General features: G+C 35.8%; 1 protein-coding gene across 3 annotated transcripts; it reads left to right on the top strand.

Moving 5' to 3' along the window:
* The first annotated feature begins 19 nt into the window (after positions 1-19).
* On the top strand, positions 20-21,608 carry RCHY1 (ring finger and CHY zinc finger domain containing 1). Of its 3 annotated transcripts, XR_007458116.1 has the most exons (10): positions 20-238; positions 5,483-5,602; positions 5,827-5,942; positions 15,809-15,887; positions 17,468-17,512; positions 17,619-17,677; positions 17,767-17,793; positions 18,654-18,774; positions 19,125-19,219; positions 20,934-21,016. XR_007458116.1 is itself a non-coding variant. In XM_049632085.1 (9 exons), the coding sequence occupies exons 1-9, from the start codon at positions 140-142 to the stop codon at positions 21,060-21,062; spliced, it is 795 nt and encodes a 264-aa protein (XP_049488042.1). In that variant the 5' UTR covers positions 20-139; the 3' UTR covers positions 21,063-21,608. The 3 variants fall into 3 exon arrangements, 2 of the variants coding, with proteins under 2 accessions (XP_049488042.1, XP_049488044.1); XM_049632085.1 differs by lacking the exon at positions 19,125-19,219 and having other exon boundaries at positions 20,934-21,608; XM_049632087.1 differs by lacking the exons at positions 5,483-5,602; positions 19,125-19,219 and having other exon boundaries at positions 20,934-21,608.
* Positions 21,609-22,709: the final 1,101 nt, after the last annotated feature.

Genomic DNA, 22,709 nt, shown 5'->3' with positions numbered 1-22,709 from the left:
TCCGGCTGCCCCGGGTCACGTGCTGAGCCGCCATATCAGCTCGGCTGGCTGCTGTGACCGAGAGGGGGTGCGCTAGTGACGCTACTTCTCTGGGCGTGGTTTTCATCCTGGGGGAAGGGTCCGTGGAGTTTGAGGGGAGATGGAGGAGATGGCGGCCTCGGCGCGGGAAGATGGCGCCCGCGGCCAAAAGCAAGGGCGGCGGGGCTGCAAACACTATGACAGAGGATGTCTCCTGAAGGTGATGACTTCAATGGGCTCTTCCCATACAGGCTGCCGCCGGGTCGGGTGGGGGCGGAGTGGGCCAGGCGATTAGGCTTGGGCTGAAGTTAGAGGCTAAGCTGTTTGTCAGGATCCCTCTTCCACCTCGAACTGGGTTCCCGCTGTAGAGAACGTTTTGGCAGGGCGACCACAGGCCGCACCCGTACTCTTGTCTTACTTTGTATGCAAAGTCCTTTTTGCTTGGGAAGAGCACAGGCTTGCACATCAGTTGCTGTATCAATGGGTTTAGTCTTTTGCTACTGGAAGTAGACTGAGGCAGCGTCGGGCCTGGGCCGGCTTTTCCCCAGGATGACTTTCAGGTGTGTGATGAAGTAATGAAAGAGGAGTAAGCGAGTGGAGAATCGGAATACGATTTCAGCTCCTGTAGTAACAGTTTTACCGCTCGCCAGCTTCATTTTAGAGTCAGGGAGTGAACCTAAGGCTGCCGAGGAGAAAATGCTTTTGTGACATGGAAAGCCAGCCGTGTGATTGCCACTAAATAGGAGATTACGTGTAGGAAAGTGCCTACTATACATATATTCTTGTTTTTGCCGTTTACTTTGAGGAAAATTGCCGGTCACTCTAGAACTTTTTAAATTGGCACCCGCTCAGAGTTTCCTGATTTTGTTGTTGCAAGAAGCAGTTTGAAGATTTTAAGAAAGCGTGAGCTTTGGAGTCCCACAGCCCTACCCACAAGTCATAGCGCTGCCCCTTGATAGCTCAGTGCTTTTGAGCAGGTGCTCCATTTGTACAGTAGGGCTGATAGAGTTACTGTTTCATAAAAAAGTATGAGGCCTGTAAAGACCACTTAAAGCCTTCTTTTAGGCCAGGCTTGGTGAAGTTCCTCCACAGCACTGGATGAAGCTTTTTCAAAGTCATTCACCAGGTGTTGTGTAAACAAATTGAAGGCTGTCCTTATGATTCCATTTCCACTCACTGATACGTTGTTACTGTTTGAAACTTGATGATTAGAACTGAATTCGACATTTTGGCCCTTTCCCCCAAGAAACTACATAAATATATCTGAGTTTCATAGAATTTACGTACTTGACCCTGAGTATCAAATACTTTTTGCCCGCTCTTGCTCCTTCCTTCAATACTAGAAGCCAAGTGAAGAGTTTTAAGGAGGAAGTAATCAACTAAATCAAATGCTGTTGTTTGAGTAAGATAACTGAAAATTGAACTTTAAATTGGATGAGGAGGTCCCTGGTGATCTTGACAAGAGAAGTTTCAGTGGAGAGATTGGGACAGAGCCTGATTGGAGTGGATGAGAGAGAGAGAGAGAGAGTAGTTAAACTGGAAATCTTAAATTTTTTTTTAATGTTTATTTATTTCTGAGACAGAGACAGAGCATGAGTGGGGGAGGAGCAGAGAGAGAGGGAGACAGAATCAGAAGCAGGCTGCAGGCTCTGAGCTGTGCTGGGCTCAAACCCACAAACCGTGAGATCATGACCTGAGCCGAAGTTGGTCGCTCAACTGACTGAGCCACCCAGGTGCCCCTGGAAATAGTTTTTATAGACAATTCTTGGAGTTTTGTTGCGAAAGAGCACAAAAAAACAAACCACCAAAAAAAACAAAAAACAAAACCCAAAAACAACAACTCTGGTTGCTGTGAGATTTAGAATCATGATTTTTTTTTTTTTTAATCTTTAAAATGGGAGGTATTGCAGCATGTTTTTGTACTCTTGGAAATGACTCAGTAAAGTGAGAACATTTTTAATGCAGGAGGGAAAGAGAAAACTGTAGGAGCACTTACTGCCCTTGAGTAATCAAAGAAAAGATGGGATCCAGTGCACAAGTGGAGGAGTTGGCCTTACGTAAAAACATGGAACAGAGGACAGAGTATTAGGTACATTTGCAAGTAGGTTGGTTGATAGAGTTTGTGGTAGGATGTTTTCTTTTGATTATTTCTATTTTCGTAGTGAAGTAAGCAAGGTATCAGCAGAGTGTAAGGGTGGAGGAAAAGCTGTAAAGAAAGAGATGTGAAATAATCACCCAGATTTTAGGTCCTAGATTGTAGAAGAATGAGGGAGTCAACTAGGGAAGTATAGTAAAAACTCATATTTTATTAGTGATTTTGACTTAGAAGTGAGACCAGTGGTCCCTTTTCTTCAGCTGTCTCTAGCTGTTCCTATACAGGAGAGAATTGGATTTAACCAGACTTGGGGTTTTGGTTAGGTATGTAGAGGAAGAGAGAAGGAAGGAACTAGAGTATGTGCAAGGGAAGAATTGAAGTGAGTTGGGAAGAGAGGAAGTAGTGATTAGAGAATTGCATGCTTGAAATTAAGATAGAAACAAGATTCAGTTGTTTAGAGCAGTGGTTCTCAAAGTGTGGTGAATGGACCCTCCACCCTGTGATTCCTGAGGCCCTTTTAGGTCAAAACTACTTTCTAATACTAAGATGTATTCTTTTTCAGTGTATGCAAAAGTGGTGATTAAAATTGCTGGCACCCTAGCAAAATGAAGACAGTGGCACTGACCTGTGCTACACCTATAATTAAAAAAAAAAAAAAACAAAACCAGTTTCACTTAAGAATGTCATTGATAAAATTCTATAAAATCTCAGCTCTTGAATACATGTCTTTTTACATGTTTTTTACATGTTTGATGAAATGGGATGTTTTCATCAAGAACTTCTGCAAACTAAGATGGTCATTGTGAGGAAAGTTCTTATGCAATTGGATTGTGCGCTGAACTAGTAGCTTTCTTGTGGAACATTTCTTACTTGAAATTTGGCTTTTCAAATTTGAGTATTTGGTGGACATTTTTTTGAAAAGGAGAGAAGTGAAACTGTCATTGCAAGGAAGATCATTGACAGTAATAAAATTCAAGCTGTCATGTAAAAATTAGAATTAAAATTAAAAAAAAATTTTTAATGTTTATTTATTTTTGAAGGAGAGAGAGAGACAGAGTATGAGTGGGGGAGGGGCAGACAGAGAGAGACACACACATACACAGAATCTGAAGCAGGCTCCCGGATCTGAGCTGTCAGCACATAGGCCGACGCGGGGCTCAAACTAATGGACCGCAAGATCATTACCTGAGCCTAAGTTGGATACTTAACAGACTGAGCCACCCAGGTGCCCCATAATTAGAATTTTGGAAAACTTGGATTATTCTCTGTAAGCTTGAAAGTGTCCCAGTACCTAAAGACTTTTCTGATGAGATCGGTAATGATATTAACAAGCACAATTTTTTTTTTTTATCTTGCATGGAAAATTTGTGAACATTTGAAAGAGCTATAGAACTCAGTGAACTGATATTTTCCAAATGACCAATGCGTGCGTAGAAGATCCATTCGGAGTGCAAGGTAGATCAATGGATTTTGATGTAATGGAGAAAAGTTCACATACAATTTCAGAGTCCGTGTTACAACTAATTTATGAATTGTTGAGTTTTGTTGTAGTATCAGAGATGAGTATTCTTGCAAAGGCTGTTAAAATACTCCTTTTTCCAACTACATATCTGTGGAAGGCCAAAGTTTCTTCATATACTTAAACCGAATACAGAAGCAGAAATGAGAATTCAGTTATTTTGGGAGAAAGTAGTTATTTCATTAAAATAATGTTATTTATGTTAACATGTAATGGGTTTATTACTATTATTTTTAAAAGAAGTAATGAATATTTAAAAAACCTTTCAATTTTATAATATGGTGTCAGATATAATTCACATAATCAAAAGCTCTTTGAGATCATCAGTAATTTTTTTAAAGTTTATTTCGAGAGACTGAGCACGAGTGGGGGAGTGGCAGAGAGGGAGGGAGACAGAAAATCCCAAGCAGGCTCCACACTATCAGCGACCCAAAGTAGGGGTGGTAGGGTGCTCGAACTCACAAAACCGTGAGATCGTGACCTGAGCTGAAACCAAGAGTCAGATAGATGCTTAACAGACAGAGCCACCCAGACACCCCGATCCTCAATAATTTTTAAGAGTGTAAGAGGTCCTGAGACCAAAACATTTGAGAACCACTGTTCTTTGGTATGACCTTGAGAATATGTGGCTGAGGAGGGTTGGAGGACAAGGTCATTGGAAGTAAGAAAGTCAAGGAATTGAGAGTTCATGGTATTGGAAGGATTATAGTGGTAGATATGCAGATCACTAAGATGTAGGACAAGAGTAGTGTTGGGAGAGAAAGGGTACCAGTTAAGTGTTAAAATCTTTAAGGAATGAACTGTATTGTGGTAAATTATGGTGTAAGATCTTCAGAAATGAGTGGATCTGGAAGGTCACAGTATACTGGAAACTATGGGGTGAACTTACTGGCTTGGAAACTTTTTTTGATGTACTATACTATTTAGGATAAAGCTAAGTTACTAATGGTAACAAAAAGGCCCAACAGTAATATAGGTTAAAAAATAGAATTTATTTCTTCCCACCTAACAATTTCAAGGTTAATTATCCAGTTTGGTAATAAGACTGTTCCACATGATCACTTCAGGGACAAGTTTTCCCCACTGTATTTTGCCCTGCTTTAGGACATACAGTCAGCAGGTGGGTTGCTGCTATGTCCAGGTTTCATCTGATGGAAAGGAGAAAGGGAGTGTGGAGGAGGAGGCATGCCCAGTTTCATAATACTCAGGCCCAAGAGTGACACTGATTTCTGCTTGTATTCTTTTGGTAAGAACTTAGTCATTTGGCCACAGCTGAAATCAAAGAAAGCTGGGAACTGTAATAAAGCTGGGCAATTGTGTCTGGGAAGGAGAGAATAGATTTTGCTAGTCTGCCACTCTTGAAAACAACGACGATCTCTTACATTTATTGCATCCTCTAAAACATCAAGCATATAGTTGATGATTAATAAACACAAGCAAATTAAAATATATATAATCTTTATGATATTTAATGTTTAAGGGGTTAAGTAGGTAATTGAATTTATCTGGAAATGTCTAAGAAGAAATTGCCTGCCTGCTTTTAAGGCTGAGAATGAGTTTAGGGTATTGTGAGATTAGTTCTTCAGTCCAGAGATTTCCATTCTTCATGATTCCTTTATCTTTAAGGACCAGATTATGTTCAACTTAATACAGACATAGATGTTGAAGGGAATAATTAAAATATGCTAAGAAACAGTGAAAAGTTATGTTTAGGATTAGTTTACAAACGAATCCATTGGTTGTATTCTTTGACCTTGTTCCAGGAGGAGGAGGAAGAAATTTTTTTTTTTTTTTTGTATTGCAAACTTGTTTTTCTCTTTTTATAACTTTTTTTCCCCCTTGGGCATTAGGCACCTTGTTGTGACAAACTTTATACTTGTCGGTTGTGTCATGATAACAATGAAGATCATCAGCTAGATCGCTTTAAAGTAAAGGAAGTGCAGTGCATAAACTGTGAAAAAATCCAACACGTAAGATTTTACCACATTTCTATTTTCTTTTTAAATAATGTTAAGGTGGCTTAAAAAAAATTGGTATTGCAAGTGACTTCTTTAATTCTAAGCAATATCTTTGATTTAAATGTTTAAAACCTTGTAAAAATCTGCATTTACTGTAACAAACTGGATATTTAAATGATAATACAAAATGTTTTGATAAATTTAGTCCAATTTTTAATTACATGTATCTGTTTTAGGCCCAACAGACTTGTGAAGAATGTAGCACATTGTTTGGAGAATATTATTGCAGTATATGCCATCTTTTTGACAAAGACAAGAAGCAGTATCATTGTGAAAACTGTGGAATTTGTAGGTACTGTATGTAAAATGTTCTTTTCCTATTCTAATGTACCTGGGCAATAATAGTTTTTAAAATCTTTATTGGGATATAACTTGCATCTAATAAAATGCCTTCAATTTATTATTTTTTTTTTTCTAAATTTTTTTTAAAGTTTATTTATTTTTGAGACAGAGAGAGCATGAATGGGGGAGGGGCAGAGAGAGAGGGAGACACAGAATCGGAAGCAGGATCCAGGCTCTGAGCCATCAGCCCAGAGCCCGACGCGGGGCTCGAACTCGCGGACTGCGAGATCGTGACCCGAGCTGAAGTCGGACACTTAACCAACTGAGCCACCCAGGCGCCCCTAAAATGCCTTCAATTTAAATGTCTAGTAAGTTTGACAAATATATATAGCTGTGTTACTAACACAGTCAGGATAAAAAACATTTCCATTATTCTGAAAAATATTTTCATGCCTCTTTTGTAGTAATCATTTAATTAGCCCATCAACTATTGTGTGGCTATTTAAATTGTAACTTTTGGATGTAAAATATGTTTTTATATAATGTGTTTTGTGGGCAGCTGAAATAGAAAATTAGGGTAGAGTTTTCTTTTTTTTTTTTACAATTAGTTTTTAAAAACATTATCAGAAAGTATAGGATGATTTTATAAAAATTGGAAAATATGAGAAAGTAGAAAGAATAAAAATAAGCTACAGTCCAGTCTCCCACTGACAAGCTACTACAGACATGTTGTCATATAGGAATTTTTTCTTTCCAAAAATTTTTGAGCATTACATACAAAAACATATATGTAACGTTGTGTACATTATAAACTATACTTTCTAAAAAAACGTTTATTTTGAGAGAAGCGTGCATATGCAGGGGAGGGGCAAAGAGAAAGGGAGAGAATCCCAAGCGAGCTCAGCACCGTCAGTGCCGGGCCCAATGTGGGGCTTGATCCCACAAACCATAAGACCTTGACCTGTGCTGAACTCAGGAGTCAGATCCTTAACCGTCTGAGCCTCCCAGGCACCCCTGTTGTAAACTGTACTAATAGAATAACTCAGCCACTCAATTTAAGAAATAGAATGTTTCCAGGGCACCTGGGTGGCTCAGTTGGTTAAGCGTCTTGACTCTTTATCTCAGCTCAGGTCTTGATCTCCTGGGTGGCTCAGTTGGTTAAGCATCTTGACTCTTTATCTCAGCTCAGGTCTTGATCTCGTGGTGAGTTCAAGCCCCGAATTGGGGTTCTGTGCTGGGCAAGAAGCCTACTTAACAAAAGAAAACTGTTACCAATACTGTAGAAGCTCCAAGTGTTCCATATCAGTCTTTTTCCATAACTACTGTCTAGAATATTTTAAATCACTTGTTTTTATGTAGTTTGTTTTTAAGGAAGGATAACAAACATACCAAAAGATGTAGAAGTCATAAACAGTCTTATGAATTTACTTATGAAAACATTTTTTTAATCACTACCCAGATCAAAAAATGGAATGTTCATAGCACTGTAGTAGCCTCTCTCATGCCCCCTACAAGTCAATAAATACACTCCTCTGAAGGTAACTACTCTCTTGAGCTTTGGGGATCCTATAGTAAATGATCTTTTGTGTTTTGTTTTATATATTTTAAGGTGTTATGTATTTTAGGTATTTATATAGAATTGTTCTGTTTTCCTTTGTGATTGATTTATCATTGTCTCTTTTTATCTTTAGTTATATTTTCTGCCTTAAGAGCTGTATCTATATCAGCTTTCTTTTGATTAGTTTTTGCATGTATGTCTCTTTTCATTCATTCATTCATTCTTGAGAGACCAAGGGAGAGTGGGGGAGGGGCAGAAAGAGGGAGACAGGATCCAAAGTGGGCTCTTGCAGACAACAGAGAACCCGATGCGGGGATCAGAGTCACAAACCAGGAGATCATGACTTGAGCTGAAGTTGGACACTTAACTGACTGAGCCACTCAGGTGCCCCCCTTTTTATTTTTTTATCCCAAACATTTTGTATGCTTACATTTAAGGCATGTAGCTTATATGCAGAATGTAGTTGAATTTTATTTTTTATTCAGTTTAATGAAAGCTGTGTTTTAATTAGCATATTTAGTCTTATTAATATAATTGTATATATAAATTTTAAATGTACAATTTTACAGTTCAGTCGACAAGTTTAGTATTTTCTATCCCCTTAGTATTTATCTGTCTTTTTTTCCGTCTCCTCGCTTGCCTTCTTATGGATTAATCGGCAATTTTTCTATTTTACTTTATTTTTTAAATATTTTTTAAAGTTTATTTTATTTTGAGGGAGAATGTGAGCAGGGGTAGAGCAGGGAGGGAGGGAGGGAGGGAGGGAGGGAGGAAGAGAGAGAGAGAGAGAGAGAGAGAGAGAGAGAGAGAATATATCCCAAGCAGGCTCTGCACTGTCAGTGCAGAGCATGATGTGGGCTTGAACCCTCAAACCATGAGATCATGTCCTGAGCTGAAATCAAGAGTTGGCCACTTAACCGACTGAGCCACCCAGATGGTCCGTGTTTTAAGTTTCATTTTTGTTCTCTATAAACTTATTAGAGATATATTCTTCCATTATTCTCTTGGTAGTTATCTTAGAAATTATACATCCTTGGCTTACTAGAGTAATGCATTTATCATTTCTGGACAGTGTAAGAACCTTAACTAAGAGGCTTTACGTGTACTTGTCATGTCTTTTAAACTACGATATTTTAAACTCTGTAAGACATTGTTTCAAACAGTATTCTCTTACATTTACCTACATATTTACCATTTCTGTTGCTCTTCTTGCCTTTCTGCATTTCTTTCATCTTCAGGATTATTTTCCTTTGGCTTCAGGAATTCTTTTTATTAATACTTCCAGTGAGGCTCTGCTGGTGACAGATTCTGTCAGTTTTTCGTCTCTCTGAAAATGTCTTTATTTTCATTTTAAAATTTTGTCTTTGCTGAGTATAGAATTACTTTCTTTTTGCACTTTAAAGATATTCTGGTGCCATGGTTTCTGTTTCAGAAATAGCCTGTCAGGATTATTAGTGCCTCTTTGAGGGCAATCTTTTATCCCCCTCTTAATGTTTTCAGGTTTTTTTTTTTTTAACGTTTATTTATTTTTGAGAGAGAGAGCCTGCGCGAACGAGCAGGGGAGGGACAGAGAAAGAGGTATACAGAATCGTAAACAGGCTTCAGGCTCTGAGCTGTCACCACAGAGCCTGATGCGGGGCTCAAACCCACGAACCATGACATCATGACCTGAGCCGAAGTTGGACGCTCAACCGACTGAGCCACCCAGGTGCCCCCCTCAGGTTGTTGGTTTTTAGTTTTTCCATGATGTGTCCAGGTGTGTGAGATACTTATCTGGCTGGCAGTTTGTAGAATTTCTTGAATCTATGGCTTGATGTCTTCTGTTAGTTTTGAAATATTCTTGGCCAGTGTTTCTTCAGATAATGTTTCTGCCTCTTGCTCTTGGCCCCTTCTGGGACTTTAGGTGTAGACCTTTTCACTGTCCCATATGTCTCTTACATTTTTCTTTTTTTCTGTATTTATCTCTTGTCCCCTCATGCTTAAATTGGCTAGTTCCTACTGATGTGTCTGTCATACTGTGTTGAATCTGCTATTTAACCTATTGAGTTTTTAATTTTAGGTTTTTTTTTCTTAAAATTGTAGAATTTACATTGAATTTCCCACCCCCCCCCCATCCTTTGTAGTTTTAATTTTTTCAGGTGAAAAAAAATTTTTTTTCTTCTTTCAACATATTAATCACTGGTCATTTAAAGGCAGGGTCTGATAACTCCAATATGTTGATTATTTGTGGGTCAGTTCTGTTTTCTGTTTTTCCTCCTTTGGTGTTTGGTTCTTTAGTTCTGCCTTTTGGCATGCTTGATATTGTTTTTAGTTGGTTGTTGGACAAAATTGAATGCTATTTATTATTCTCCAAAGAGAATTTTCTTTTGGCAAGCAGTTCATGTAGAGCCAGATCCTACTAATCCAGTTAAAGATTGAGATGATTATGGGGTGCCTGGGTGGCTCAGTTGGTTAAGTGTCCCGACTTGCTCAGGTCATGATCTCATGGTTCGTGAATTCGAGCCCCGCATTGGGCCCTCTGCTGACAGCTCAGAGCCTGGAACCTGCTTTGGATTCTGTGTCTTCCTCTCTCTCTGCCCCTCCCCTGCTTGTACTCTATCTCTCTCAAAAATAAATAAACATTAAAAAATAAATAAGTAAAGACTGAGAAGATTAGAGGCCAAGTTTTATTTATATTCCTGTTCTTTTTTGTTTTCCCTAACACAGGCTCCTAGCACATGTTTCCTCAGGGGTCTTGATTTAAAGTTTATCAGGGCAACTCTTGTAATGGGATCTGGGCTCCCAGTTTTTTGCCTCCCTAGTCGAGAAATTGCCAGAGGGTTTGCATGGTTTCATATCCTCTTACCTGCTGTTTGCTGCTTAGCTTGTTTGCTTCTGACAGTATAGTTTAGGATCTGCAAGTCCCCCAAGGAGGATGAAGCAGGGACTGTTGGATTTTTCTCAGTGTATTTCCCTTCTGTCTGGAATATTGACCCTTTAAGCCCTTTGTTGATTTTTTTTAAATTTTTTTTTTTTTTTTTTTTTTTACTGCTTTTAAATTGCTTGTTTTCTTTGAATCCAGACTTTGTAGTTCTCAGTGGGAGCTTTGGTCCTGTACAAGCTATTTTATCCATTGTAGAGTGGAAGTTGACAATATATGTTTAGTTTTGCTTATTTTTTTTAACTCATGCTGTGTTTATTTTTCTGTGGCTTTTTTTTTTTTTTTTGAAATAGAGCCTTGTTTCTAGGGTTTCTCCTATTTGATTCATGAGCTCCAATTGATTTTCACTGTTGTACAGAGTTATTTTGTATGTCAGATCTGCACACAGCTTTTAATTACCACTATTACAATAAAGGAATCAATACATTTTATAGTTAATTTGTTGACTCAAGTTGTTGAGACTGCAGGATACATATCTCATACTACCCTGTATACATTAAGCTTTGTGAAGTTAAGATATTTTTAAATTTTAAATTCCTATACCTGGTAATATTAAGCTTCATGAAATCAAGGTATTTTCAAAAGTTTAAATTTTTATACCTGAGAGTACCATGTACACAGTGTGTGCTCGTAATGTGTAGGCTGTGCATCTTAAGCAGAATGTTTTTGGTGTTATGATTCCTTTCTGTATGTGAGGAAAATTTGTCATCAACATTTACCGTCTAAGTATGTTTTTAAAACCTTTTAAAATAACAGAATAAATATTTTGTTATATATATTATTATGAATGATAGAAGTAAGAATAAAGGCAGTGAAAAACAACTTCATTGGAAATTTTAATAAGAATTTAAGCATTGTAAATCCAAATTTTGATTCCATATTTTTCTAGTTTTGAAAAGATATGTACTAAATTTGACAATATCCCTTGACTGTAACTATTCACTGGTCACTTGTCATGAATCTGGCACATGTCTATCTTGTTAATAACTGATTCTAGGTTTTAGATATAGTTCTGATAGGTTCTAGCTTGTAATTACTTTTGGTTCTTCTTGCACTTGTACCATCAAAATGTAATATTGATTCCAGATCTCAGATACATCACTAGTAAGATTCTGGCTTATCCTTACTTGTGTCTATGCATTGCCAAATTCAGTGTTTTTGAAACCTTGTATTTAAAGGTGGCCATCATTTTAGTTCCAATATAACAAAATATTTTTTATTTTTAGATTTATAAATCCCTACTAGAATGTCAGTCCTGTGAATTTTTTCAATTTTTACATTGTCTATTCTCTTCCAAATGCTTTATGCACATACTTCAACATTTGTCCATTTTACTCAGCCATACTGAGTAAATTTTGGTGTACGAACATAATAAAAGATGGAAGAATGCTGTCACACATCTTTTTAGCAAAATGGGATGGTTTAGGTTCATGTAACAAAATACTGTGAATTGAAGTCCTTGTTGAATGACTAGATGAAGAATCCATGTTTGTTTTTTTTTTCATTTGAAATACATTGTTCATTTTTTTTGAGTGAGGCCATTCATCTATGGTATGTGTTTTAAAGGATTGTTATCACTTCAAGTAGGTATTTTAGGTGGCATTATGTCTTTTGTCATTGCTCAAAAATCTTTGAAACATCTCAAAAATCTCAAAAATCTTTGAAACATTTCAAAATCTTTGAAACAAAAAATATTTATTTTTGAGAGAAACAGAGTGTGTGAGTTGGGGAGAGAGAGAGGGAGACACAGAGTCTGAAGCAGGCTCCAGTCTCTGAGCTGTCAGCACAGAGTCCGACATAGGGCTTGAACTTTGTAAACTGCAATATCATGACCTGAGCTGGAGTCTGAGGCTTAACTGAATGAGCCACTCAGGCGTCCACCCCTCTTTGAAACATCTTTGTACAGTTCTTTCAGAGTGCCAGTGGCACACTGAAAATTCAACCCCCCCCCTTGGGGATTTTCAGAGCTGTTCATCTTCATTTTTTTCAGATTGTTAAAAGATATTGGGAGCAAACTCTATTAAATAAGATTGGCATATACTGTGTGTAGTCAGAAATTACATGTGACCATCAGATAATGACTATTTTTTTAAACAACAAAAATATCAAAAGACAGGTTAAAAAATGTTTTTGCAATAGCAGTGTTTTTGGAAACTCTACCCTCTCATGGTAACATTAAAAAAAATCATGTCATTTGAATGTATGAGTTCTTATATATTTGCATAAATATCAATCTTTTCACTTTGTAGCTAACCTTCTTTGATAATCTTTTACAGTGAGTCCTCTTTTGGATATTAAAGACAAGTATTTTTTGTCTTCAGTATATTATGAAATTTAGTTATTGCTTTTAGTTTATTAAACAAAGCTGCAAGGCAAGGGTGATCTGATTTCTTGTGCTTGGCGCTTAAGGCACCTCTAGGCTTGGCTCTGGTCTGGAGGTATGAGCTTGACGATTATTGTCTTTAGGCAGTAATCACTGTAAGGAAATCAGTACTGCTTAGAGTTAGTGATATGTTATTCCTGATTTTATATTTTAAAATAGCTTCATGATAGTTAGGTAATCTTTTGAGTGTGGCGGTAATTCTCTTAAAGAGTGATATGCCCTAAAAAGATAGGATTTCAGTTTTTCTTTAATTAGGGGCAGACATCCAATACTGAATTTTTTGGCAGAAGGTACATATATCCTTACTGAAATGTACTAGAATGAGCTTTTTTTTTTTTTTTAATAAATGGGGCAATAAAATTTCTTAGTGTTATTAGATAAGCACCATGATACTTACCATGAGAGTATGATATAACAGATGTGGTTTTGGTGTTCTGATTTCTGATCTAAAAAAATGTTTCATCCCTTTGACTATATAATTCCATTTTTAGGAGATTATCCCAAGGAAATAGAGATATGTACCAAGATTTCTGTGTAGTATAAGTCTTGTACCAATAAGTATAATGGTGAAAAATGAAAAACAACCTGTGTGTTTGGGAGATTGTTAATTTGCAAGCCCATATCAAAAGTAATATTCTTAAATGATATTTAGGGATTGGGAAAATGATTCATAAAAATTATCTGTCAAGATATTATACATACCAAAATATTAGCAATAGTTATCCATGAGTGCTGTGATCATGAGTGATTTTAGGTATTTGTTGGTATATTTGTTGGTTCATGTTCTTCTGGGTTTTATATGTTTTAAACAATGAGGATTACTTTTAAAGTTTAAGAAGATACAAGTTTGTAACTACATTTGGGGAAATATAACATCTAATAAGATGATGCTGTAAGAGAAGGATGTGCGTTTTCACATTTCTGCAAATTATTAAATAAGCATCAGACCAATCTTTGTCATGTGTAGAGCACTAGAGTATAGAAGGCATGATTCTTGTTCTTAAATTTCTATTCTGTTTGTGGAAGAATGGGCTTAATAAGCAATCACTGCTAGAGAGTTTGTCCGATTATAGGGATTGGAGTGGTCTTAATTTTAGGAATGTTTCAGTAAAGTTTTAACAGAGATAGGCCGAGGCTGAATAGATCAGAATGGTCTGGGTAGAAATAAATAAATAGCCAAGCCTAAGAAAAGGCAGTGAAAGGATGGAGTGAGGGGGTGGGACAGATAGAGACTGGAGTTGAGGATGGAAGTGAAGAGGTTATATTATTTAGAGTAGTTATTTTAAACGGAAGCAAATCTAGTTAGTCCCCGCCACCGTTTTAAAAAAAAGCATAAAAAAGAGATAAATACATGGTAAGGATAAGTACTGTTATGTGGAACTTTCATTAGCATTTCGAGTGTGTGTGTATATGTGTAAATGAAGGGAGAACTGGGTCAAGATGTAAAAATACTTACTGTGTGTTGAGGTGAAGTTTGAGAGACACTGCTGCAGTCTACCAGGTCACCTCTAACTGTGACTATGTACTGATGCCAAGTTGACTGTTTTTGTTTAAACAGAGTCTCCTGGTTTTTGTATGTTTGAAACATCTTCATTTTACTTTCATTTTTGAAAGATATTTTTGTCGGATATAGAATTCTAGGCTGACCGAATGTTGCTCTGCCGTATTTTGTGGATATACATTCTGCATTGTTCCCAGTGAGACATCTGGTGTCATCCTCTTTTTGTTCCACTATAAAGTCTCCCCCCCCCCCCCCCCCCCCCCCCCGGCTGCTTTTAAGATTTTATCTTTGGTTTTGAGCAGTTTGATTATGATGATCCATGATAGAGTTTTTTTTCATGTTGCTTGTGTTTAGGGTTTGTTGAGCTTTCCTTTTAAGGACATAACACAGAATTTTCATTTATCTCTTCTGTTCACAACCTCCAGAGAAGTTGCAAGTAGTCTTTATTCAGGACAGCCCTGTGCCTGAGTGTTCTCTTGTTGTGTAAGAAGGGGAAAATAAAAATTTGGGGACAACTAGCAATTTCTCTTTATCATATCTCTTTACATTTCAAATGGATAAAAGAAAAATATAAAAATTAAAAGCCATAAGTATTAGAGGTATACATATATTTATGACATAGAGGTTTCAAAAGTCTTTCCTAAATAAGAGATAGAAGCATAAGCCATAAAAGAAAATATCAATGGCTTTTTAATACATAGAATTAAAATGGCTGTATGACAAAATATGTAAATCAAGATAATCTTGGTCACACACCAGAAAATTGTAAGTATACAAATGAAAAAGGTTAATATTCAGGATATATAAACAGCTGCTTTAAAATGGTAAAAGACAAATACCCTAGCAGAAGAATGAAAAGAGCACATGGACAGGCAATCTACAGTAGAAATCCACATGGTTCATAAACATTAAAATATATTTCTTGTCTCATAATCTGAGAAACGCAAATTAAAATGACATCTTGTATTTGTCTATCATATAGGTAACCAGTGTTCACTAGGGTGCAGGGAATGCAGGTGCTGTCATACATTGTTAGTGCGGGTATAATTTAGTATTGTCTTTTTGGAGGTCTTTTGTCAGTATCAAAACCAGTGGTGCAGTACCCTCAGTACCCATAGTTTAACTTTTAGAAATCTTATAAAAGATTATCAACAGATAGGCTAAGTGATGTTTGTATAAAGATAGTTATTTTATATCATCGTATTAACTAAAGGTAGTAAATTATATAAGGGAATACTTTAAAAAATATGGTCTATCCATACTATGTAATACTATGTAATTATGAAGAGGAATGAAGTGGTTCTATATAGACAGACATAGAATAATCTTCAGGATATGTTGTTAAGTGAAGAAAAAGTCACAGAACAGGAAATAGAGAAAGAATCCATTTATGTAAAAAATAAAGCCCAAAGGGGGTGTGTGTGTGTGTGTAGATTTTTGTAGGAAAAAAGACTTGGATAGATACCATTCTGTAAAAATGAATCTAATCTTTTGACTTTCACATGTATTTTTAGGATTGGTCCAAAGGAAGATTTTTTCCATTGTTTGAAATGTAACTTATGTCTAGCTATGAATCTCCAAGGAAAGCACAAGGTATATAACTAAGTTTGTGTAATTTAAAAAATATTGTATTGTGTTTGAAAACTAGCTTAAATCCTAATATGTTTGGAAGCATGCTAATTTCAGATATTACCAAGTACAACTCTGTTGGTTTTTATTCTTAAGCAGTATTAAGTAGGTGTCCTCAGATCTATGCCTCAGAATATCTGATCTACAGTTCTTTTTCTTCTTCATAGTGTGTATGAATACTTATATCAGTTATTAGCATACTGTTGACAACTTCTAAGTAAGTTAGTAATGGATTCTTCTCATTGATACTGGTTTTAAGAATAAGTGAAAATGCACATTACAGAAGAAATAGCAATGTAACAGCATTCCAAGAAAATTCAGAAAATATTTTTGGGTTTTCTTTCATAGTTAGAAATATTTTTAATTTGGATATAGTAATTATATCATGATACCAGTTCCTTTAAGATTATTTTTCATTATTTAGAAAAAAAATCTAATACACATCAGAGAACAGAGAGACTAATGATTTTTAAAATTAAAAAAATTTTAATTCCAGTATAGTTAACATTAATGAGGGTTTTTTAAAAATAGGTACTAGATAATAACTGGCCTAAAATAGTCAAGTATTAAGATAAATTGAGATGAATAATGAACATTTGGGATATGGTGACAGTGAATAAGGGAAAAAGAATGGGGCTGAGTAAAGACTCCCAAGGTTTTTAGCCCTTGCTTTTAAGGTACTGGATAAATAGATTGTAAATTTGCTGGAGATAAAAGATTGAGTTTGGTTTTACAGATTTGAGTTGGGGTGATAGCCGTGTTATCTTTCAAAAACTATATACACATTTTCTCTTGTGGTATCTTTGTCTTGTTTCTCAGTTATTTCTTATTGTCTGTATTTTAGTAAATGGTCCTATCATGTACTCAGGTGCTTACTTAAAAAACCTGGGCATCATCCATGGCGTGGCGCTTTCCCTTACCTTCCCCCATTTAATCATACACTGTCTTGTCAAGTTAGGAACTCTGACACTGGAGGCTGCCTGTTGGAGTTCAAAAACCGTTCCACTTCTTATTGGCAAATGACTTTGGAAGTTATTTAGCTTCTCTAGGCCTCAGATACCTCATCTGTAAAATGGGGTAATGTACCTGTTTCATTTAGAGTTGTGGGACTTAACTGAGCTAATACAGGTAATGTACTTAGTATATGACATGTAGTAAATTTCAAGAATATGAACTCTTACCATTATCGATATTATTAAGTAGTTTACTTTGGAGCAAAACACATATAAAATAGATTCCAAATGTTATTGTCTCTGCATCTTTGGTAAATCTTGATTCACTGATTTTCCTTATGTGTAAAACGAAGATAATTTGAACAATTAAGATATACTGAGCAATTTCATTGTTTCAGGTAATGTGCAAAGCCTGAAATAGTTATGTGAGTCAGCTGTTTAGTTCTTATCTGACATATAAGAAACATGTATTTTTAATTATTATCTTTAGTAAGTTAGTAGTGTTGTTTCCTTTATTGTTTTTATTAGTAAATCTGTTTGTCATTTCCATTTAGTTAAGTTTTTAGTAATTTGAGTTTTTCTTTTAAACAGTGTATTGAAAATGTTTCCCGGCAGAATTGTCCAATATGTTTGGAGGTAAGCTTAAAATATCATTTGCTTTGGAAATATTCCCTGTTGAATTTAAGATGTGTGGATGTTTATATTGTCTTCATGCAGGCACTAACATTTATTTCCTTTACAGGACATTCACACATCCCGTGTTGTTGCTCATGTCTTGCCGTGTGGACATCTTTTACATAGGTAAAGGAATTTTGTGTTTTTTCTCTCAAAATTGAAAATAGTGCAGATAGTTTTTGTTTTACTGAAACAATGTTATATATTTTTTTCAGAACGTGTTATGAAGAAATGTTGAAAGAGTGAGTGTTTGATGGGATTTTTAAAAATTAATTATTGTAAGATGCTGATTTATTATTTTTCGGGGATGTGGAAGTGGGCCAGCTCTGTTCCTCACACTGTGTCAGGCGTGACATATTTATGTTGAGATGGGCAGGGTAAATGCATAGTGGTAAACTGGGCAAAGCGTCTTGTGTATGTAGGACTGCACCTTTTCCCCCATGTCTGCAGTATGCCTTATCTCATCCCTCATTTCAAGAGACTCTTATTTTCTGGCCTTGCTTAACAGGAGGCATGGGCTCTACCAGAGGCAATCGATAGCATTGTAAGATTGCTGAGGTATTGTCACTCAGAATCCTGTTAGGTCAGTATATTGGCCCAGGATAATCATCTGCAAAGAAAGCTGGTAACAAGATTATCTAAAGCAGAAACTTTATTATGGGGAAAGAATGTTACAATAAGATGAGAGTAGTTAGGATAGAAGAGACTGTGTAAATGTATTTTCATAAGCAGAAATTTTAATTTAATATAAGAGCCAGATAGAAGGGAACTTTTTCAGAATGTTTAGAGAGAAAATAATATGATCTAAGTTGCCTGAATATATTAAGGAATTGAGGTCATTTAATTAGAAAGTAGCTTAATTGGCTTTTAAAATATATTGAATATATTCTACAAAGAATACGGGCTGATTCCTTCTAATTTTAGAGAGCTGAGGAAAAAGAGTAGGTTTAAAAAATACCATGGATCCACCGATCATCTTAAAATTCAGAATAATGCTCTGTTTTGGATGGTTTATGTACCAATTAGCATGCATCCTCTTGTATACCTGAGTTGATACACTCCTTGTTAAATGTTTGGAAAATAACCTCTCTGTTTCTTCTAGAGGCTACAGATGTCCATTATGTATGCACTCTGCTTTAGATATGACTAGGTACTGGAGACAGCTGGATGATGAGGTAGCACAGACTCCTATGCCATCAGAATATCAGAACATGACTGTGGATGTGAGTACGATCAATGCCTAAAACTTTTCAGTTTCCTAGTTGATGTTCTTGTTTATTTTTGCCTTTTTGCTCAAATCTGTCTAAAAAATACTGCTTTGGCAGAAACACCAATGTGATGATTAATGGGAAGGACAAAATATAAATTTTAAATTCAAAGGACCAGACCAAAAAATTCTAAGAATACCTTTATGCAATTCTTCCCAACACTAGATGGCAGGCAGAAACTTTATTCTGAATTATTTATGTATTACTTGTCAGAGCCAGTCAGTCATGTAATGGTGTGGAGGTGAATTACTGGTCTGATGTTTTTAATGATGCTTTATTTCTAATTATTTTAAATTTTATTTCAGGCATACGTATTTGTTGATTTCTGAAGAAGATTACTTTTTGTTTTTTAATGTTCGTTACCCTTTTTATTCATGTGGATAATTGAATTGTTAGTAAGGTAAATGAAGGATTGCTTTTGGAATACTAATTGGTAATTACGTGATGTTTTACTAGAGGCTTCAGTGTGCTTTGTTCCATGTAGGTCATTTTTTCAAATAACAGCTTTATTGAGATATAATTTATATGCCATTTAACTTATCCATTTAAAGTGTGCAATTCAGTGCTTTTTAGTATATTCTTGGAGTTGTACAAACATCAGCCACCGTCAATTTTAGGATATTGCCCCCCAAAGAAATCCCATACCCTTTAGCAGTCATTCCCCAATCCCCTAGCTCTAGGCAACCACTAATCTTTCTACATTCAGATTGTATTCCAAATTATAATTTTGAACAAACTTGGAAGTTTTCTATTTACTATGGTATGACTATTCTATTTTTTTAATCTTATTTATTTTTAAATTTTAGTAAACATATCACGCAATGGTTTCAAGAGTAGAATTCAGTGATTTATCACTTAAATACAACACCCAATGCTCTCCACAAGTGCCCTTTTTAGTACTTATCACCCATCTAGTCCACCCCCCACCCATGTCCCTCCATCAACGCTCGGTTTGTTCTCTGTTGTTAAGGGTCTCTTGTGCTTTGTTTCCCTTTCTTCTCCATCCCCCCCACCCCTTCCTATATGTTCATCTGTTCTGTTTCTTAAATTCCACATATATTACTCAGTCATCAAAAAGAATGCAATCTTGCCATTTGCAAAGATGTGGGTGGAGCTAGAATGTATTATGCTGAGTGAAATAGGTCAGTCAGAGAAAGACAAATACTGTATGATTTCACTCATGTGGAATTTAAGAAAACAGGTATGAGTATTCTAAAGCTAATGCTTTTCTTACATACTAATGCGTTGATCTGTTTTCAGGTTAACACCTTTTTTATTTTTTGGGATCTTTGTGTTAGAAGAGATTAATTCTCAAGTGATATCTTACTGTCATTTTATTTATTTGTTTGTTTGTTTGTTTATTTTATTTACTTATTTTGAGAGGGAGACAGAGCATGAGCAGGGGAGGGCAGAGTGAGAGGGAGACACAGAATCTGAAGCAGGCTCCAAGCGCTGAGCTGTCAGCACAGAGCCTGATGTGGGGCTTGAACTCACAAGCCTTCGAGCTGTGAGATCTTGACCTGAGCCGAAGTCGGCTGCTCAACCTACTGAGCCACCCGGGTGCCCCTCTTACTGTTATTTTAGGGATGAGCCAAAACCTTTTATTTTTTAACTAAATTTTAAGAACTGCTTCTTTGGACTTTATTTTTGAGGCATAGAAGATTGACAACTTAGTATATTAAACCTAAAGAATAAGCAAAAAGATATTATAAGTGTGTAAAGATTTTATTAACTAAGATAATTTTGCAAGTGTCAAGGAAGAATAATGAAATCATGCATGTTGTTTTGAACTGTAAATATAGGTGTCAATCTGATAATGCCTATGTTAAATTTTATGCCCAGTACTATTTATATACTATTTGGGAACAGTTTTAAAATAAGACTTCTTGACTCAAATTTACACTTTCATTTTCTAAATTCAAAGCTACCTTAGTAGCCCTCTTAGAATTTTCAGAAAATAAATAAAAGACATTTCTATTTGGGGAAATATTTAGACTTATCTATATGTGTTTCAGTTCTTCAGTATGATTTTTGAGGAATTGTTTTGGGCAGACAGTGCCTATTTGTATCTATAAGGTTTAATATACTTAATTTGAATTCTCTTCACTTTTCAGATTCTCTGCAATGATTGCAATGGGAGATCTACTGTCCAGTTCCATATATTAGGCATGAAATGTAATATTTGTGAATCTTACAATACTGCTCAAGCTGGAGGATGTAGAATTTCACTAGATCAGCAATGACCAGCGTTTATTACACTGGAAAACTCAGCATTTTCTGATCTAGGAAAAGGCTATCTTTAGTATTTTGTTGTCATAATGTGTCAGAATCTATGCATTAGAGTAGATGTGTTTTGTACTAGTGTCACAGCAAAAAATCATACTGCAAGTACTTAAGGATTCAGGGTCTCTTTGTAGAATTGTCATAGCTCTATATTGGATGAAAGCCACTGTGCTTGTGTTTTGATTGGAAATTCCTTTAGTGTCAGTTTGGAAGCCAATGATGTTTGCCACTGAAATTCACATCCATAGAAGTATGTTATACTTTCATGGAACTTCGCTTTAAGTGACACTCTGCACGCAGAATTCATTTCTAGTTCTTGATAGAACTGCACTTACTTCTCAGTATTATTCTTGACTTTTTAAGGGCTGTGCTATAATGAGAATATGTTGTATCTTACTGTTGAGATATTACTACATATACTTTAGAATTTTCTAAGACAGTCCTTTGGATCCTATAAATGTGAATTTTGATGTAATAACTGCTAATAAAATTATATTGAAACAGTGTTTTATAGAAAGTTTTTTCCAGGTTTATCTATTTTTGGCTTAGTTTGGGCAATATAGTCTTATATATAATTCTGTCTATAAATACAAATATGCATACACATATATGTATTATATATTTCTGTAGAAAATCTCTTTTCTTTCTTTTGAAGTACTCTTCCATTAGAGTAGTTGGAAAAAATATAAAACAGTAGAACTCTTCCAAGCCTTAAGAAAAACCATTAACATTGAAAATAATTTTGTTTTGGTTTCCTGGAATTATTTCTTCGAAGAGTGATTAATCCATTCAGTCAGCAAGTAGTTAGTGACCAACTACTATGTGCTGGGTAAGGTTCTAGATGGTTGTGGAGACAACAGTGAGCAAGACAAAAGTCCCTGCCCTTGTGGTGGTGCCTCATGACTAGCTTTTCCCTTGTTTTTTTGTTTTTTTGTTTTTAATGCATGAGGTGGTTGTCTTTGTTGTAAATTGATTGTTTCTTTCTTCTCGAAGTGCTTGAAAGTAGGTGTGAATGAATAGAAGGGGCATGGAATATTCCTGGCAAGATCTGATTTTATAGTGCCTTTTTGGGTTATGTAATGGAATTAAACACACCTCTTAATTCAGGAACAAAATACACAAAAGATTATTTGATGATCCTACAACTTATACAGTAGTATTCCAGTTTCTAACATAGCCTATTTATAAAAACCTTTCGGTTAGGAAATAAAATGTGTACATATTAGTTCATGGGTATTTATTGAATACCATTTTTCTAATTTTGAGCTAGTTGAATCTCCTGCAAATAAACAAGGTTGAAGGTTGGCTTACAACTAGAAATCCTAACATTTCTGGTACATTTATTTATTCTGTGGTAATCTCATTACCTGGATAAAGGCAATAGTATTGATTTCTAGTTTTGAGCCCAGATCTTTATTCTCTCCCGCCTTCCTGTCTTCTGTGTTCTACTCTTTTTCCCTTCCTGTGTTAGTTTCCTTGGCTTAGGCAGAGCAGTAGTGCTGATCTTGATTTGGGGAAGGAATGAGATATCTTCCCAGGTGTTGCCAATCAATATACAGATTAAGGAAAGACTAATTTTCTAGTTGTAATACTTCCGTTTTTAATTA

This window comes from Panthera uncia, chromosome B1 (assembly GCF_023721935.1).
Source record: "Panthera uncia isolate 11264 chromosome B1, Puncia_PCG_1.0, whole genome shotgun sequence".
NCBI classification, from domain to species: Eukaryota; Metazoa; Chordata; class Mammalia; order Carnivora; family Felidae; genus Panthera; species Panthera uncia.
Note: the sequence above shows the minus strand (reverse complement) of the source record. Positions and strands in the feature narration are given on the sequence as shown.

Excerpts from the sequence above, each read along its gene's own strand:
- RCHY1 (XM_049632085.1), top strand. The coding sequence starts at position 140 with ATGGAGGAGATGGCGGCCTCGGCGCGGGAAGATGGCGCCCGCGGCCAA. Across the intron at positions 17,678-17,766 it reads TGTGGACATCTTTTACATAG|AACGTGTTATGAAGAAATGT; the intron begins GTAAAGGAATTT and ends TATTTTTTTCAG. Across the intron at positions 17,794-18,653 it reads TATGAAGAAATGTTGAAAGA|AGGCTACAGATGTCCATTAT; the intron begins GTGAGTGTTTGA and ends TGTTTCTTCTAG.